We start from the raw sequence: 18,657 nt of genomic DNA, 5'->3' as shown, positions 1-18,657 counted from the left end.
ATAGGGAAGAGTAAAATGGCACGCTATATGTATATTTTTTATTAAGGAAAGAAATCTGATTTGCGCGCTGTAAAAATTACGTGCCGTATTCTTGTTCGAAAGTAACTATGATGTAAATTCTATTATATTATATAAATAAAAAAATATTTCCTTCTTATAAAGTATATGTCTCTGCATATATTCCAAAGTTTTCGTATTAATTAGCTAGTTTTTGTAGCTTTGGTACATAGTTATGTAATTTAATACGGTAGACAAAGTATGTACAATGATCGTTAATTACATATTTTGTACAATTCTTCGTTCGTCGCATAACGTTCAGTCCTCGTCGAACTGGAGGTCCAGCTCCAGATCGAGGGCACTGACTTCTTGAAGAGTGTTGATAAACGTGTACCGTGAAAAGATCATGTACAACTTTCGAAACCAGACGTACTGGGACTTATGTGCAGCCATGGCACTCTGCAAGGGAAAGAAAACGTTAAAAAAGACGTTTGTGTTAAAGGATGATTAATTATAATTAAACAGAGTGTTTTGATTTACTTTGATTGTTCGTTTCTGCTCGTATGTCACTAGATACCAATATGAGGCTGAGAGTAAGCTGACGGGCAAATCTAAGAATTGAATATACTTCCTGATTATATTAACAGATTCTAATACATACAGCTTGCAATCTGCAACATGATCAGATTTATGTTATACAAGCCTGCTATATTTGTACATCAATTGTATGAATGATACTGACAAGAAGGTACTTTTTTCTCTATGCATAATGCGGCGATTGCAAAATACAAGGAGATATGATTCTTATGCCGGCTGACTCCGTATTTATCGAATGTCACGACAGCGTTGATTTTATACATTTCTATGTATTGCAAGATGCTTTCTGCAACTGTGTCTGTTGGCCACTGTATGCCTTGATCATCTGGCAGCTCGCCACTCCTGTACATTCATTTATCCAACTATTATACAGCAGATAATTATCTTTATTTTGTTATATCATCATTGCACTTGAATGAAATTGTTCAGTTTTTGCATTTTGCAAAAATTAGACACAACACACTTTTATAGTATTAAATATACTATTAGTATTAAGCAATTTTTTCTATGATAATTTTTGAAACAAAAATATTTAAGCCAGTGTTATTTAGATGAAATTTATTAAAGCCCAGCTAATTTAAGAACTCAAATCAATATAAAATTTTTAGCATACTTTATACTAAATTTGGTTTTTGGATAAAATTATTCAAAAATATTTTTATTATGATGACAGAACAATTGTGAAAAATGTTTTATTTATGGTATCAGGGATTTGTCATATCCTATTTTAATAATGCGTAGTTGAATCAGGTGTAGCCTGGTAAAACCGGTAAACGGTATTTACCCAAGTAAAATTAACTTTAATTTAGATTTAATTTACTCTTTATTTTTCTTAGAATTAGAAAAAGATGAGAAGTGGAACTGAGCCTGAGTGTTTGCAAGTGACGTTTTCTAAGCACACTCACATAATAATCGTCACATTGGCTTCTGGAATTCCCAACACCTTAGTACAGTCCCACAGCTCGTCTATCCTCCTTCTGTCCCCACCTGCAAGCATACTGGTAAACATCAATAGACACAGCGTTTGTGTGACGTGTAGCCTGGTTTATTCCTGTCGGTTAATCCGGATCGTTGCTCGCGATCCTGGACGACAGTGGTCCGCTAGTGACATGTACCCATGGATAAGCACAGCAGGTAGATCTCGCTGGCTTTGGAATGGGTCAACCAATAGACCAGTGGTCCGAAGAACATCACCTCGTCGTCTGGATGAGCGGTGACCAAAAGAAGCCTACTAGGTGGACCTGGCAGTTGCCAAGCAGTATGACCCACCCGTTTTAGGACTGCGTAAAGGAAAACACAGACACAGAGATAGGCTAGCAGGGCAATCAACAACTGCCATGAGATCTCGCGGATATAATAACACCACCAGCAGACCGCTTCGTTGAGCTGCAGGCTGAGGTACAGCCGCGCGTACTCCAGATCGGCCATCATCCCAGGGATGATATTCACGTGCACAACACGCGTGGACTATCGCGGTTCCGTCATAACGCGAATTATCGCTCACGAACGAGAATATAATGAACGTAACATTCTCGTCACTGCAAAGTAGTCCGAGTAGTCGTCGTAGTCGAATTTGAGGTTAGGTCGCTCCGATTGAGAAGTCTGAGCAGTCGCCGTTTTCGGTATATTTTACGAATGACACGAGAAGCAAAGAAGAATTAGGAGGAATTTGGGGAGATATTCAAGAAGAAAAGAGAAATAGAATGAGAATAAAGTGATAGACACAGAGTTGTAAAGCAATATATTAATATGTTTCTAACATGTCAACTCCTAGATAACCGAGATAATTATTTTATATATATAAAATATAGTTTGTTAATCTCGTTAATTGTAAAAATTAGTTCTAAATTTATATTGTATGACAGTGCATTAAGAGAGGGAATATCAGAGATTTTTTTTAATTGGATAATTGCAATTAACATTAACGTCATGCAGAATATAATTAGAATTAAGTTAATTAATATGATAATTGACTATCGCTTGGTAATTCAAACGCTGTGTATATATAAAGATTAAAGTAAATTTAATAGAAAATTTAAAAATGAAAGTTTTGAAAAATCAATAGCAAAAAATCGATAGCAATATATCGATCTTCGATTGCGAGTTTCGATTCCTCGAGACTCGAAATCTCTCAAAGCTACATTCGCTACATTTAAGTAGTCAGCTGATGACTGTTTGCGATCCGTTTTAGAATGGTATTTCTAATTTCTACCACAATTTTTCCTTCTATATACAAATAATTATTTTTAAGAATGTTTAAATACTTAGATAAGAATACGAATAGAGAAAAGATTTTATAAACATTTTGTCGGCAGATATCTATGCTGAATATTCTTTTAGTACTGAACGCCGCGAAGTGTCTGCCACAGGTTATGTGCGAAAGGTAATCGGGAAATCGAAAATTCCAGGATGAAGAACGATCAAGAAGAGGTGGACTTGTATCGAGACACGTATGTAAGATATTTAGGTAATGGCAAAGAGATCGTTGAATGCTGTTATTGAAGTTTTCTGTCATCTTTTCTTTATTTTATATTTCACAATTTTGTGTAATATTAAATCATTGTTTTTAAAGAAATTAGTAAAGTCAGATGGTACATCGGTATTTTAAGGAAAAAATTTATATATATATATATTTTTTACTAACAAGGTTTTTTTAGGTTATGCAAATGAAGTTGGAGAAGCATTTAGAAGTCTGGTGCCTAAGTCTATTGTATGGTCCAGTTATGTGTTATCGAGTGGATATGTTCTCGCTGATACGATACACAAGGGTGTAAAAGTTTACCAAGTACTGCAAGAATTTTTGATTCAATAGAATGGAAATAATTATTGGTCATATTTAATGATTTTAATTATTATAGGCAGATGCTACTCCACAGAAAATTAAAAATGTCCTATTATCCACATCAGACACTTTGCTATGGCAGGCATTCGCGTCGGTGATAGTTCCTGGTTTTACCATAAATCGTATTTGTGCGACAGTTCAATTCGCACAAAGAAAAAGTACAAGGGCAGCTTGGAAGAAGCCTTGGATCTCTACGCTTATTGGTTTGGTTTCTATTCCTTTCATAATACATCCTATAGATCATGCTGTGGAGGAAGCAATGGATGTCACTTATAGGAAATGGACAGGATACCATCCAAAAGGGCCTCTATGCGGTATAAAACATGAATAACAATATGTAGTTAATTGATTATAGTAACCTAAGAGAGGTCGTGCTTACAAACTATATTGATAAATATATTACAGAATTTATTCTATTTTTTACACAAAATAATTACAAGACTTTGTATTAATATTGATGAAAGAATAATAATCATATTTTTTATGATCTTTATTGTATAAGGATAACGATGATCAAATTGATGCCTAAAAGTTTTTTTCAAAATCAAAATGTAAATTAAAATTCTTTGTAATATGATATACGAGATAAGAAATACTTATAAGATACTAAATTTAAAAGAAAAGCTAAATTTACAATAATATTTATCGAAACATTTATATGACCTCTCTTGGTTTAGAAACAGTACAGTATTACTGCCAAATGTATTCTGAGATAGTACAACACAGTGCACTTAGAATATCTTACTGCTAATTGCAATAATGTTAAATATTTTTGTTATAATGTACATATTATACAGCTACATTATATAGTTATTATATTGTACAGCTGTATGTGCATTAAGATTTTTAGCTGGCTTTCATGCCACAATTGTTAAGCTATTGAATAAAGTTATTGATTTCACATTCCCTATATTATCTCGTAATCGTCGTCTAAACCCTATACTATTACTTTCGCTTTAATGCATTATTAGTAATTTTTACAATATATTGTTTCCTTCATTTTTCTCTCGTTATTGTGTTAAATAGAAAATTTATAATAATCATTCGTTAAAAATTTACAAAGGAAGCAACGCGTCGACGAAAGAAGTTTATCGTCATGATATAAGAAGAATTTAGTCAAGGTTCCGTGAAGTGAAGAAACGGTTTCGCAAGTTATGCATGGCGAAAGGTTCTACGCGGCTTCCACGGCGGTTAATAATGGCGCGATGTAGGGTAACACCCGTTTCATGAAAATGTATCATGCAAAAAATAATACCACATTGTAGCGGCGTCATAATTATACGCAAGCAGCGCCGATTACGAGATTATTATCTGCCCGTACCACACAATTTCCCTCGCTATCGCGGCTAAATCTGAGGTCCGCGCTCACGATAAATGCGATTGTAATCGATATACATTTTTTTAACAGCGATTTGAGCGAGTTCCGCATTAAGACATCAATGGCACCGACTAAGTGTTTTCCCTGGAGTAATTTATGATTGTAGATAACGCCATGAATTTTCCGCAAAGAATAAATGACGCAATACATTGACATGTATCCATTTCGCGAAATTGAATTTCAGAATCGACAGAGAATTAGCTATACTAAGATCCGTTAGATTCTTTTATTTTTATATCTTAATTCCTTTATATCTCGTATCAGCGACATTTTAGTAATGCTCAAAAATAATTTTTTAATTTTATTTGTAAGACGATTTCAAATGTACGCACAATTCTCCGGAATTCTTCCAGATCCTTGTTTTTATTCCGAAAAAAACCAACGGCGATCTTCTTAAAGAAAAAATATATCGAATTGTATAATTCGCATCATTAGAAGAGTAAGACTAGTGAATCTTTCGTAAATCTACATAACGTTTCGATGACGCGTCATTTTTTAAACATATCGTTTTTATTATATTCTATATAATACTGTTTAAGTAATTGACATACTTATTTTTTGTTTTACAGATAATAAATACGGTAAATAACGGAAAAATTGTAAGAAATGTAAAGAAAACGGGAGAATTGGCGAAATATTCAATATACAAAATATATTTGAATCGAAACGTTAAAGCGGCGTTAAACAATTAAATATGGAACCATATTAAGTGAAAATGGACCGAGAGATTCAATTCAAATAAGTAAGAAGAAAGTCATTTTCAGTTAAAGTTGTTTTTTAGTGTTTAATAATATATGTATAAATTTTACAATTTCCAGTTCTAATAAATTACATGCCGGTTATTTATTGTCGTTAAAATAGTTTTAAACTGAAAAAAGCTAAAGCACATAATATAAATTAAATTGATAAGCAATTTAATATTATTGATGCTAATAACTTGTCAATTTATTTTATACAAACTTATATTTATTAGCATCAATAATATTAAATTGTTTGTTAATTTAATGTGTAATATTTACTTCAACTTCAGTTTAAAACTGTGTTTCTACCGACAAATAATTGGCGCGCAGTTTGTTTGAATTGGAAATTGTAAAATTTCACATAATATATTATTACACAGAAAAAAGACTATGCTTAAATTAACCATAATATACTCATATATATTATATATATATATATATATATATGTATAGCAAAAATATTGTAAATTTGTTTTGATGCAAGTATTACTTTGCACTCAATTCAAAACTGGTTCACTCAAAAATCTTACATCCATACCAATAATGCAGTAATTCTATTCTTTTCATTTTTCATTGCGAGTGAATAATTTACGATAACTGCTTCGGTGAATATGCATCGATATAATGAATCAATGATGAAATTCCGTTGTAACAACACTATAGGGATAAAATCACCAATCCTAACAAAGAGAATGATCGCATTTCGCGTTCGCTGGTACCTGTCACGATTACACATTTCGAAGAACAATACATGCCAACGGTATACGCCACTGTCCGCTCACTCGAGTATCGGCGTTTAAACTGATTTCAAAATATCAGATCTTTCCTATTAGGTATGTGACGCTGCATGTCGTATTATATTGTGGCTTCTTCGAATTCAAAATTGACGTTATACGCAATGGCTGTGGGCGTTTGTTTTCGCGCGGTATCGTATATACCCTCTTATAGTAGTATCGTGCGTAACTGCCTACGCATGAAGGTTACCGCGCTACCATTCGAACGCGGACCTTTGAACAGGTCGGCAACGGCGCGTGTCGCTCTACGTGTCGCGTTATTTTTCCGATTACGAACTGCGGACGCTATAAACGTGAAACGTGATCGTTTTCCATTACATCCGATACATGATTAGAAATCGTCGGTTAGATGATCCACCGCTGTCGACTCGTCGTATCGGAATTCTTTTCGAAGCAGGTATTACCGCGCAATTTTATCCACTCGGAACGAGAATCGAAAGGATAAAGGGAATGGGGGACTCTCGGATTGAATGGAGAGTCGTGCATTACCGTCTCATCGCAACATTTAATTGCTTTTTTAACGCTTCGACTCGGATATATCTCGAACGTTCCGCTCGAAAGTTGTTTTGGTCGTAATTTCTTTTTTATTATTTCCGAAAGCGTGGAATAATACACGAATCAGAATGAAGAGTAACGCGAGAAGCTATACGGTGTATCGATATTTATCAATAATACTCTTATCTCACTGGTTTTGCGCGTTAAAGGTACACGATATTGAATATCGATCGTATATTTTCGAATTGACCGGCTTGTCCTCAATTAGATATATCAAACTGATCGCGTCGTGTCGTGCGATAGAAGAGTGAATTACTGACGTCGCTCTCGAATTTTCCAATCAGATAAATGTCGTCAGTGTGGAACGGATCAACTCCAAGATTGGGCGACGTCGCGACGACGCGTTGCATCCGCAAATACAATACGATTAGCTCCGCATCTTGACACTCATCGACTAAACAAGATCTAATTTACTCTTTTTATTTTTTGAAATTTTACTCTAAAGTAAAAAGAAAAAAGAATTTTTAATCCCCTCTTAAAAAAAAATTTTTAATCTTCAGCGAAATTTCACTCTTTAGAATGAATCTAAAGAGCACAAATTGTTCAAGCGTGTTGATTGGCTACGATCGCAAGTCGCGCATGTTTATTGCAACCATAATCGCCCTGAAACGCAAGCGCGCGTGTATCTATACATAACGTATCTGTCTCTCAAAGAAATACGTCGACGAAGGTAATGCTGCGTTATGCGCAATAGATGGAGGCTGCTTTCCTTTACAAGGCACAGTCGGCAATGTCTATCCTTCTTGACATTCAATGAGTAGCAAAAATAGAACGACGTTTCACAGAAAAGGACTATTCTTATTTTGAAAATATTTTTATTTTTGACACGTAAGACTTGAAGTAAGATTATTTAGCGTCAAACTGACATAATTTGCTTGCATGAAGATATTGATCTAGTTATACCAAGAAAAATATACTGTTTTATTCTTTAATCAATAATAATTTTCTTAATTTGAGGGAGAATAATATATCGGAGAAGATTATACGATATCTTCAAATCGAGAATTAGAACTTAACACTGTTGATATAAGAATATTGCGGAATATTGTTGATCGAAGTTGAGTCTCAAATTTTTGAAAAAAGATTTTATATCGTTGTTTATATAAGAAACAATGATTACGTTGAATAGAATATAATCGGTTAAAAATGAGAATTTTTTTCTGTGTTGTGTCGAGTGTGTCTCTTAAAAGGAAAGCAGTCGGTATAAAATTGGCCGTGCGAGTTTCAAATTCTCCTCATATCAATTTGGAAGATATCGCGAATGTTTCGAATCTCATGTTTGTATTTTTGTGTGTGTTACTGTCCCGTTGTGATGCAATATATAGCGTTCTCCATTAACTCTCCGCGAGTGTCGGTCGTCGTTTTAATCGTATTTTCGCTAGTATTTAGTGTCAGTGTTCTGTGATCCCCATGAAGGAGCGACAATGGAAGGATGAGAGAGGAGAAGGAATATCTCGAAAAGGGATCAGACAACAAGAAAGCAGTGGCGAATGGTGAGTGATTCGTAATTTATTTTATTTATTATTCATTACTGAGATTAATCACTCTATTTATCTCTATGATATGTCGAAGGAAAGTCTTTGAGTAAAAATGACATAGGTACAGATTTCATGTGCGATTGATTATAGAGAAGTTCGTTTTAAATGATTGTTTCTTTATGGTTTAAACTTTAAAGTTTAAAATTCATCATGTGAGTTTATTAGCATTTCGGGGAGATGAGAACTTTAAAAATATGATTATATGTTAAATGCTTTTAATTTGAAAACATTTTCTAATTACGATGAGATTTATTATTATACTGTTTGATTTCGAAAATGCTATAGAAATAAGTATATAATGTATTATACATACATATATAATTCTCGTTATAGAATTTATTTGAATGACTATTTTTTATTTTAATAGAGAAGTTGATATTGATGTTCTTTCTCATAAGAAAAGTAAAATGTTAGAATTACTTTCTCACAAGGAAAGAAAAATGTTAGAATTAGTTTGCGATTACGCGGATTAAAAATCTGCTAACTGCCAATAAGTCTTTCATAATTCTTGCACGTAATACTCTTGAAATATTTATCATTTTTATCATATCAGCCGAATACTTAAGTTATGTTGTTAAATTTATTTCAAATTTATTTTGAAAAATTAGATTTATTAGAAAAACGATAATTTAACGATAACTTTTGAAATATTTATCTTGTAACATTAATCGGATGAAGTTAAATTGTTAAATTTATTTTAAATTAACTTTACAAGAAGTTACTCTTTAAGAAGAATGTTAAATCTATTGAAAAATTTAATTTTATATAATTTTAGAATTATTAATTTAAACTCTTAGTACCTATGATCGAGTCCCGCACTTTTTTTAAAAAGAATACCCAGCTAAATAATTATCTCTATCTGTTCTATTTATTTTTACTACGCACTTTATAAATATTGTTTAAAAATGTTAAAGTAAAAATCACTTAATTTATTTTGTATATCTGTAAAAGTAATCAAAATTAATTTGCGACACAAACGGCCCATTATGTGTAGTAAAGAATCATAAAATTATCGTCTATATTAAAGATTAATTTTAACTTTAAAATTATTGAAAAACAGTATCATGTTGCTTTATGCACGCAATCGCGTTATTTCTCTGTTATCACATATATATTTTTTGTTTCGTCGATATTTGCAAATGAGCTTCTCTATTCTTCGAACACATTTCCGTTTTCGAATACGGAGTCGCGAATAATCTTGAGACATTTAATAGCACGATTCTTAAGCGCATACGGTCGAGCTACTTGCTGGGCTCCTAATGACACGTCGCGTGTTCGATAATTAATAATTAACTTTGCCTCTCCCCTCTATATGTTCTTCTTCTCTCCCTTTCATTTGCGCCCTCCTCCCTCGCGTTCGCGCGCGGAATTACGCGGGCGCTTGAAGAATTTCAATGGCTATCGACGATAACGCACACCATGCCGGCTCGTAATCATATAATTCTAACTATGCGATTACGGGCGCCGCGCGGCCGTAAATGAGGCGGCCAACTCCGGCCAGTAAAGTTTTAGCCGCGCTAATAACGCAGCCCTTACCATAAATACCCTCCAGGCGCGCAATTGCAATGAAGTCGTTCGTTCGTACGCTCGCGAACACGGTCGGGCCGTAAATATTGTCTCGAATGGACAGAAGCCCATGATAATCCCCGCAATAAATAGTCGCTTACAGCCGCGTCTTAGAGCGCGGCCACGAATGGTCGAAAGCGCACCTTTGCCGTTTTCTTTTTCTCTCGATTGTTCTTCCTCTTTCTTTCTATTAGATCGCAATTATCGTTTGTCCATTGCGATATATCCGTTTATTTGGTTGGATACGCGAATTGCAAAAAAGTTTCATCCCAGTAATCGCAGCGCACGGAAAAATCACGGAAATATTTGATTGTAAGATCGCGACAAATGTACATAGCGATGTTGAAGTATCTACTTGCGGAATACTTGCGTAATATAGCGGTAGTATTGCTGAAATGTATTTGCACGTGATATAATATAGTATGTCGCATAATGTGATATCATTTAATGTTTTTTTCTTTTTGTATGTTTGTTATTGCGATATTACTGTAACCTGCTCTACTAATTGTAAGTCTCCCGGGAATCAGGAAGTAGTTAAAAACGCAATGCCGCCTTCGGTGAAGTTTTTTTTAATTACGATACAATCTCCGAGTGCAACCACCCGCTGTTACCGCGAAGTTGAATCGACTGACATTAAGAAGAAGGATATTAAGTTCTGAATTCCGCGTCAGGCTTTTATCTCCGGGGGATGCGACACGCCCATTCACGCAGATGCATTCATATATATATCGTTGGGGCTATGATCGACATCGCCGCCAGCTTCCGGTTCGACAAAAACTGACAACGTGACGATGTTTTGGTTTCCGCCGTTACGAATTGACACCTTTAACCGGCGGGCGATTTTTCACGGGAACCCGTAATAATCTCGCATTAGTCTTTTCGGTAGTCCGTCTCGTCCACGACCCTCGTAATAAGCCTAACCGAGCGCAACAATATAATTTATAGAGCTGCTTCTTTTTACGGCTAATTACGGCGAATTACGGTCGTACGATATAGAGGGCCCATTAAACCGCCGTTGGTCCTGATTAGGAAGAAGAAATGCGCGGGCGAAGCAAAGGCGATGTGCGCTTTATCTCCAATTCGCGTGAAATATCCTTCGTGATGCCGCTCTGTACCGGGTGTCTCGCGGACGTCTGCGTGTTCTGAATTTTAATCCTGTCGGGTTTTTTAAAACTCGCTTTTTAACGACTCAATTTCTTTGCAAGATTAGATTAGGAATAACGAATAAATATATTAATAAAAAATTTGCCTTTGATTAAATTTCACGAATTGAGGTTACATCTTCATTTTGCAGCAATGCAATGGAAATAATATAAATTTTAATTTACTTGCGACAAATGTAACTATAGAGTGTTTTTGATATTTTACTTTTAACTATTTTAAACATTTTCGAGATAATTAAGAGACGTATACGTTCACTCGTACTTCAATCTGCAAAGCGAGACTGTCGCAGCAGCAGTAGCAGCATTCGGCCACTCGGTTAATGGCACGTGGAGTCCTTTAATCGATAGAAAGGAGCGCGTGTCGGTTAGGTACTCGCGCACCCTACGATAACGCGCCATATTTCACAAACGTACCAGCGCCTGTATAATAAAAGAAGATGAAAATCAAGAGAGATAGAAGAGGACGGCAGAATAGAAAAATAAAGGATAAAAAAAACTAAAGAAGATGGAGATGGGAAAGAGTACAGAACAAGATGGAGGAAGTACGGAAGAGAGAACGAGGACTGGCAGATACGCAATGTGAAGTAGAAAGAGGCTAAAACTAGAGAGGAGAGAAGCAGATTGGTAAAAGAAGGCGAAGAGAAAAGGAAAAGAAATGATGACGGGGTAGATGCAGAAGGATGAAAAAAGAAAAGGAAGATATTGCGGATGACGAAGAAGGAAGCAGGAGTAAGACGGTATACGAAAGAAGCAGGTACGATCGACAGGTAGAGGAGAATAAAGAAGCGACTGGGAAGAGAGGAAGAAAGGATGACGGATTGATAAAAGGAAGAAGTAAAGGCTGTGCAGCGGGAACGTGGAAGAAAGAGAAAAAAGGCAAAAGAAATTAACGCGGAGTTGATGTAGAAGGTAGAAGGATGAAAATATGATACACCACGTCGAGTCATGAAGAACAACAAGCAAACATGTGCTCGTTCCATTTATAAAGGAAAAGATGATCTCGTATCGGGGAGAGAAAGATAGATAAATATTTAAAAAGCCATATAGATAGATCAATAGAATAGATACAGAAAACACAGGAAGAGGAATCATCAGTGATAGAAAATAAAAGAAAGGAATTAGCTGATGTTGATGCTCATACGTGAAAAAATAATGCAGGAAGAAGACAATGAACGGTATGTAGAAGCAAAGGTAAAGAGGTACGTAAATGCAGAATAGATGGAACACCGGCAATGTGGAAGCGGCGTGATGTAGCAAGCGAAGAGCGGGAAGAGGAGGAAGAGGAGGAGGAGGAGAAGGAGGAGGAACACACTTCGCGGGCGCGAAAGGTAAAGATTCCCTGAAACCTGTGGCATTTCGCGAGACGATCTACCCTCTCGTCTTCCGCGACGCTGTGGGATCGATAGCGTGTCAGACGAAGAAGAGAAGCGAGAGAGAAAGAGCGGCTACGGCGGTGGCGACGGCGGCGTCGTCGGCGGTGGCGTCGGCGACGGCGACGGCGACGGCGGCGGCAGTACCACCAGCCTATTTCCAGTAACAACAGCAGCCAGCCAGCAGCAGCAACGGCGGCAGAAGCAGCAGTAGCAACGACGGAAGCGCCTCTCGCAAGCGAACGCGGCTCCGCAGCCATTCCACGGCCATGTCTGGCGGCGCTCCGACTTGGCTACGCCCGTGTCTCTCATTTCTGGCCAATCCGATGTCGTTGTACCACGTTTGCCACGGTGGTCGTGGCCAATGGGCGTAGCTGCAGCTCCACGTCGGTTGCGCGAGTTCTGGAGGCACTCCGGGTGAGACGAAGAGGGGGACACTCGCAGACACCGCAGGTGCAGCCAGTTGGCTGGCGAACTCGAGGCGAGCGTGCTCGCGTCATCGTCGTGTTCGCTCCGCCGCTGCCGTGACGTGACGTATCGCGCCGTACGCCGGCATCACCCGGGGTTCCTTCCCCCTTGAGACGACAGATAGGGCGAGAGAAAAAAGAGAAAGAAGGCCAACGGCTCGTTGGTCAGCGGCTCGCGCGCCGATCCAGAAGTCGCTAGGACAAACACCCGGGATCACCCCGGGAGCACACGAAACAAACGTGACGAAAACACGACGCCGTTCTCTCTCATCTTCGAGATCGATTTCGTCGCCGGCACGGTCGACGAAACGGGAGGATCTACCGCGAAGTCGAAACGATATCCATAAAACAGAGAGATCACTTGTATACAGACAAAGAGTTCTCAGAGTTCTTTCATGTTGAAACTATTCTGAACAAAGAAGCAACCCTCTGTGAAGGGTGCTGGACCCAGATCGTCGGTCGTCGCGTGATCACATTCGAGACATGATATTTTTAGAATAGGCGGCATCATGATCATGATGTGCCGTAAAATGCACGAGATACCTCTGGCAAGATTATGAGTGGATGAGTGTTGATATCTGGTGCTCCGAAAGAGAGAGAGAGAGAGAGAGAGGGAGAGAGAGAGAGAGAGAGAGACGATAAAGAGATCAAACGAAAGAGCAAGTGAGGTCGGATCGCAATGACGACGACAGGGTGTTCTCAGGACGACAGCTGAGAGAACGCGCGCGCCATTCGAGGTTGACAACCCCCCCGTTTTCGTAGACGACAGGACGAGATCGCACACGAGAGTGTTGTCGTCGGTTCGTACGAGTGTGTCACGCTGTGAGGGGGTGTAAGGACAGCGCGCGCGGAACAAATACGGGCGGAAATTTTGCAGTGAGTGACGAGAGGAAGCAAGTTGAAGTAAACGCTGGCATTATTGGCATCGGGGGGGAAAGTGTGAGAAGTGCGATTTAACGGCCGTTGGGATAACAACGCAGTAAAAGTGGGTGCACTGGGGCCCTCGGGACCGTTCGGCCGATACGGGCCCGTCGAAGGTGGGCTCGGGGGCGCCGGGGGCGGGGGAGGGGGCCCCGGGGGGGTTGGTACCCCCCGGATAAGGGTCACGGCCCTTGGCGGGCGTTGCTGCGCACCCCTGCCCGTCACCCAGGCTTGTAACATAGGTAAGAAACATGCGAAAGTCATTTACCTAGTAGTCGTTATACCATCAGGCCCCGCAGCACAAATGGTCCCCATCGCGCGCGACGTTACTTTTAAACGTAAAACGCCGCGCACGTTGCTCCGCCGGAGCAGAGTTTCATTCAAAATCGGAGTTTAATTTCAAAGTCAGTTATTTGTGAGTAAGTGGACACACTATCCTACTAATAAAATACCGCATGTGAGAATGTCGCTGCTCAGAAATATTAAAAAGATTTTGTAGATATGTACAGTTGCTCCTTGTGATCAGGTATCAACGGAATGTCTAAAATGCTCTGGTTTTTTATTATAAAAAAATTGTTGCTGATATTAGGATTTGCAAAAACATATTCTAGAAATTGTGTGTATGTGTCAATTGAGATGAATAAAAAATGTTTATTATTATATAATTAAAATTTATCACGAAAATTTCTGGTATATACGACAGTTCGTGACGATGATGAACTATTCTCTCGTTGAATATTTTAGACTAACTCAAGAGAAACGTGTATATGGCATGTATTTATATATCCTCTGAATCTGTTATAAATTGATACGAGAGAACGTGTTGTAAAATGAGTAAAACGCTTAAAATCTGAGTGAGATTCGTTCTTTAAATCCGCATTTTGTTTTATCGCATTCCCGATAGTTATTTATGCAGGCGTGTCGTGCAACCTTTTTATTCGAATAGCGCATCTTGCGTAAAATAGGATGGATTCTGAAGTAACGTATCCCCTATAGCGTAACGTCGGACCAATGTCATGCCTAATGCACCAAAGAACCGTGCAAGATACGCGCGACGCGTGAGACGGGATCAACCTTGTTGACGCCAAAGTATCTTTGGAACGTGTAACGTCTGGGTTGACATTGATTTGAGATCCAAGATTTTTCTCTGAAAAAAGAAAGAAATCGACAATAATTAAGAGTGATATATCGTTCTTATTATTATGCTTCATTAATTCAATCCTTTGTATACGTATAACATATACGCTTATATTTTCCATGATGTTTCTGTGTATTTTTGATTACCATACATGTATAACTTCAAACTCGCATTACACTTGGATATTTTAAAATTTATAAGTTGAAAATAATCGTTTTTCATTTGATTCAACAAGAAGTTTGACCGTATTTTCTAGAATCACAGTGCTCTATTAGTTAAGAGCACTTTTTGCGCAAATCGTCGGTTCCTTCACGAGAATTCTTGGTATAAGGCGCGTTGCTGCAAAGTACCTGTTGCTGTATGCGAAACTTTTGCGGACGATTTTTCCGCTTATTTTCGCGCGTTGCCGCGTTCGCGGGAGCGCCGTGCCATTTCGATCAATCCCGCGAAGGGCGTGAATCTCTCTCTCTCTCTCTCTCTTTCTCTGCAAAAGAAACGTCACGCGTGAGAAGCTGCACGCACGAATAGATCACAAGTCAATGAACCGCTCAATAGAGAATGCAATCCCGCGACGTTATGCATGCAAATCTATGCTGCGATCGAAGGAGCGACGCACTTTTTTTCCGCTCGCTACGTCGCAATTGCGCGGGTCGAAATGACGTGGGGAAGTGTCTTTACACGCTTACGCCGCGATCGACTTGGCCGAAGTTATTCGTAAGGTATATACGAGTACAGGGGGAGGCTGGAAACTTTTTAAGGTATGTTAATGTATTTAAATCCTGCCTTAGCGAAGTCTGTCACATGTGCGAGCGAGCATAATTTTGTATGTGACACGCAAAGTTTTATTTATATTTTTAAATAGCCGCTTGGAATACTCGGATAATAATTCTAGTATAAGTAAAAGTGTGATCAGACATAATTAGTTCAAAGCTATCTCATGAAAGACGAAAAATGGGTCTGAATAATTATTCCGTAATAACGATAAAATGTACGATATTGAATATAATTACATAAATTATTGTATTTCATTATTTTTTTTCTTTTATAATTAGCAGAAGGTTTCACAAAAAAATTAATTTTCTCTTCATTGTCATTTACTTTTTTGTATATCTTAAAATAATTTATGAGAAATACAAATATATACATATATATCTATAAATTAAAAAATAAGTTTGAATTTAAGAATCTTTTATATGTAAATAAAGTTTATGTGATTTTCTTATATTTTTCTAGAATTATTTTCGAAGTATTTTGTTTTTTATGTGACATGATTGCACAAATTTTTCATACTACTAATTATTATTTTATTTGAATTAATTCATCATTTATTTACAAAGGACAAAAAATATAGATTACTCAGTTTACTGTCATCGAGAATGTATATCTCTTGTCATAGATTACAAAAAATTTATGTAATCTCAAAATTAGTCTCATGTAATTAAACACAATTATCGAGATAACTTTTAAAATTCTATCTTCTTGAGATTTTTAAGTGCGTTATTTTGTTTTTTTTCTCCATTGGTCTCTCCGATTCACCGAAGTCGGCAAATCGATTCACCGTCGGCAAGATCGTCGGCGTGCTCTTGGAAAATAGTAATTTTCGTCGCGATAGTGGTTTGTCAAGTCTGGGTGCACCTGACGTAGGCGATCTTAGACTGATTAAGGTAATTCGCTGAAATTCGTTCTCCTGCTTCATCCCCTCCGCGTCGTCAACCGTGAAGTCCGAGGGTGAAAACGCGCATGTCGAAATGTACGAGAGTGGGGTTGCTCCTGTACACATATATTTGTATATTTTTTATTTTATATATACAATGTATGTGTATTTACACGTCATATATAGAAATAAACATGAGTTTACACAGGCGACTGTCGAATGTAATTATATTGGAAATTATATTCGCGAATTTCTGGCTGCTTTAGTGTTAGTTTCGAATCTGATAAACAGATAAAACAGTTAAAAATTATACTGTCGACCAAAGTTGGAAGATTTGATTTATGTTTATGTCAGAGCGCACCAGAGATTTTATCTTTAAATACACGTGAGAGAATTACATAGATATATGTGTAAACAGAACTGAGAATTCCTCTACGAATTTAAAATCTTGTTGTTATACTTCTTTGTATTAATATTATAGATTATCATACTGTTTAACATTGAGTTTTATTATTTTATATCTTATATTCAAATAAATTATATAAATACTGTGTGTCTTTTAATAGAATTTTTTAAATATTCTTCTGACGTAAAAAAGATAATTGTTTACATTAAATTCAAAATTTCAGGTTTGTTTTATTATTATTCTTATTGTCATTCTCTCGTCGTTGCTCTGGCATTTATAATTTTTTCTGGCATTTTTTAAATGTTCTTCTGATGTAAAATGCTATTTATATTAAATTCGAAATTTCAGATTATTTTATCTTTTATTATTATTCTTATTGTCATTCTCTCGTCATTGCTCTGGCATTTATAAATTATTATATATATATATATATATGTGTGTGTGTATGTGTGTGTGTGTGTGTGTATTATGTGTGTATATAAAGACGTTTTGATAAAGTCTCTTCTGACGGAACAAAACAAGATCCGGCATGACATGAGCAGTGACGTTCAGCCGGAAAAAATCGGATTAAGCAATCCGATGTTGCTGGATCAACAGGATTTTCGTCTCACGTCCCGCTAATCCTAATCTAGTTTATGCGATTCGTCTAACTAGGTCTTTCTACGGTTTCCTGTGTTTCTTACTTTATCCTACTAAAATCATACGCGAAGTTTCAAATCGTGAGTGACTAGTTTTCTCTACCTGAGGTAGGCGACCGCATAAGTATCCGACATTTCGATAATTAGATGACGGAAGGAATAAATATATTTTGATAAAACTGAGAATAATTTTATATTCGAAGTAATATAAGAATGAGAAAAGAATTTTACGATTATTAGCGTTCTAAAATTTTTTGGTGTGAACTCGCACATATCCGTGAAATTTAAGACATCATTTCATGTCAAAGGAAAATTATTGAGAATTATTTTAAGTATTTTCTAATGCCTCTATCGAGGATAACATCGTTTGAGCAATTTACTTTAATCGACATTGATACGTGAACACCCTATGTATCTATCTTATATTCTTTAAGACCGTTATTCAAGCATTTAAGTCGTTACGCGATAATATCGGAATTCTGTGTGATATTTATACGTGATATTTATATCACGAGATTAGTTTCTAAACGTGTTACCTTAATTTATATTATTGATTTCGCGATTAAATAATAATTTACTGCTTAAACGTACGGCCGTAATTTCTTTTTGTAAAAATAGTCTTAATAGTTGTAATTACCATAATGTTAATAATAAAATAGTTATAATTACCATATAATGAATTAAAAAATCAACTTTAACTTTATGTTAAATATACGTCATTAATTTGGAAACGTATTTTAATTTTAATCGCTCTATTAAAATTTCATGCAATCGTGCACAATTGATCGTTATTATTCACTACCTCAGTTTTCTTTTTTATACATATATGTCCATTGATAATAATAATGTTTAAAATTTCGTATCTATACTGATTATATATATATATATATATA

The 18,657-nt window shown here is 36.6% G+C and overlaps 3 protein-coding genes across 4 annotated transcripts in view; 2 read left to right on the top strand and 1 right to left on the bottom strand.

Annotated features, from left to right (window-relative positions):
• Positions 1-155: 155 nt before the first annotated feature.
• Positions 156-2,237, bottom strand: PIG-L (phosphatidylinositol glycan anchor biosynthesis class L). The gene is made up of 5 exons (XM_018550942.1): positions 1,710-2,237; positions 1,500-1,581; positions 740-936; positions 538-668; positions 156-456 (listed from the first exon to the last, which is right to left on the bottom strand). The coding sequence occupies exons 1-5, from the start codon at positions 2,023-2,025 to the stop codon at positions 316-318; spliced, it is 867 nt and encodes a 288-aa protein (XP_018406444.1). The 5' UTR covers positions 2,026-2,237; the 3' UTR covers positions 156-315.
• Positions 2,238-2,757: 520 nt separating this feature from the next.
• On the top strand, positions 2,758-5,435 carry LOC108782671 (mitochondrial fission process protein 1). Of its 2 annotated transcripts, none has more exons than XM_018550996.1 (5): positions 2,758-2,789; positions 2,935-3,061; positions 3,252-3,379; positions 3,453-3,750; positions 4,500-4,895. In XM_018550996.1, the coding sequence occupies exons 2-5, from the start codon at positions 3,004-3,006 to the stop codon at positions 4,550-4,552; spliced, it is 537 nt and encodes a 178-aa protein (XP_018406498.1). In that variant the 5' UTR covers positions 2,758-2,789; positions 2,935-3,003; the 3' UTR covers positions 4,553-4,895. The 2 variants fall into 2 exon arrangements, 1 of the variants encoding a protein (XP_018406498.1); XR_001941002.1 differs by adding an exon at positions 5,384-5,435 and having other exon boundaries at positions 2,785-3,061; positions 4,500-4,648.
• Positions 5,436-8,356: 2,921 nt separating this feature from the next.
• The window catches only part of Lim1 (LIM homeobox 1), a 42,976-nt gene continuing 32,675 nt past the window's right edge, over positions 8,357-18,657 (top strand). The window contains exon 1 of the mRNA XM_018550932.1: positions 8,357-8,396. The gene's annotated coding sequence lies outside the window, so the exon portion shown is untranslated. The remainder of the gene's footprint in view (positions 8,397-18,657) is intronic.

This window comes from Cyphomyrmex costatus, unplaced genomic scaffold, assembly GCF_001594065.2.
Source record: "Cyphomyrmex costatus isolate MS0001 unplaced genomic scaffold, Ccosl1.0 scaffold132, whole genome shotgun sequence".
Classification (NCBI taxonomy): domain Eukaryota; kingdom Metazoa; phylum Arthropoda; class Insecta; order Hymenoptera; family Formicidae; genus Cyphomyrmex; species Cyphomyrmex costatus.
Note: the sequence above shows the minus strand (reverse complement) of the source record. Positions and strands in the feature narration are given on the sequence as shown.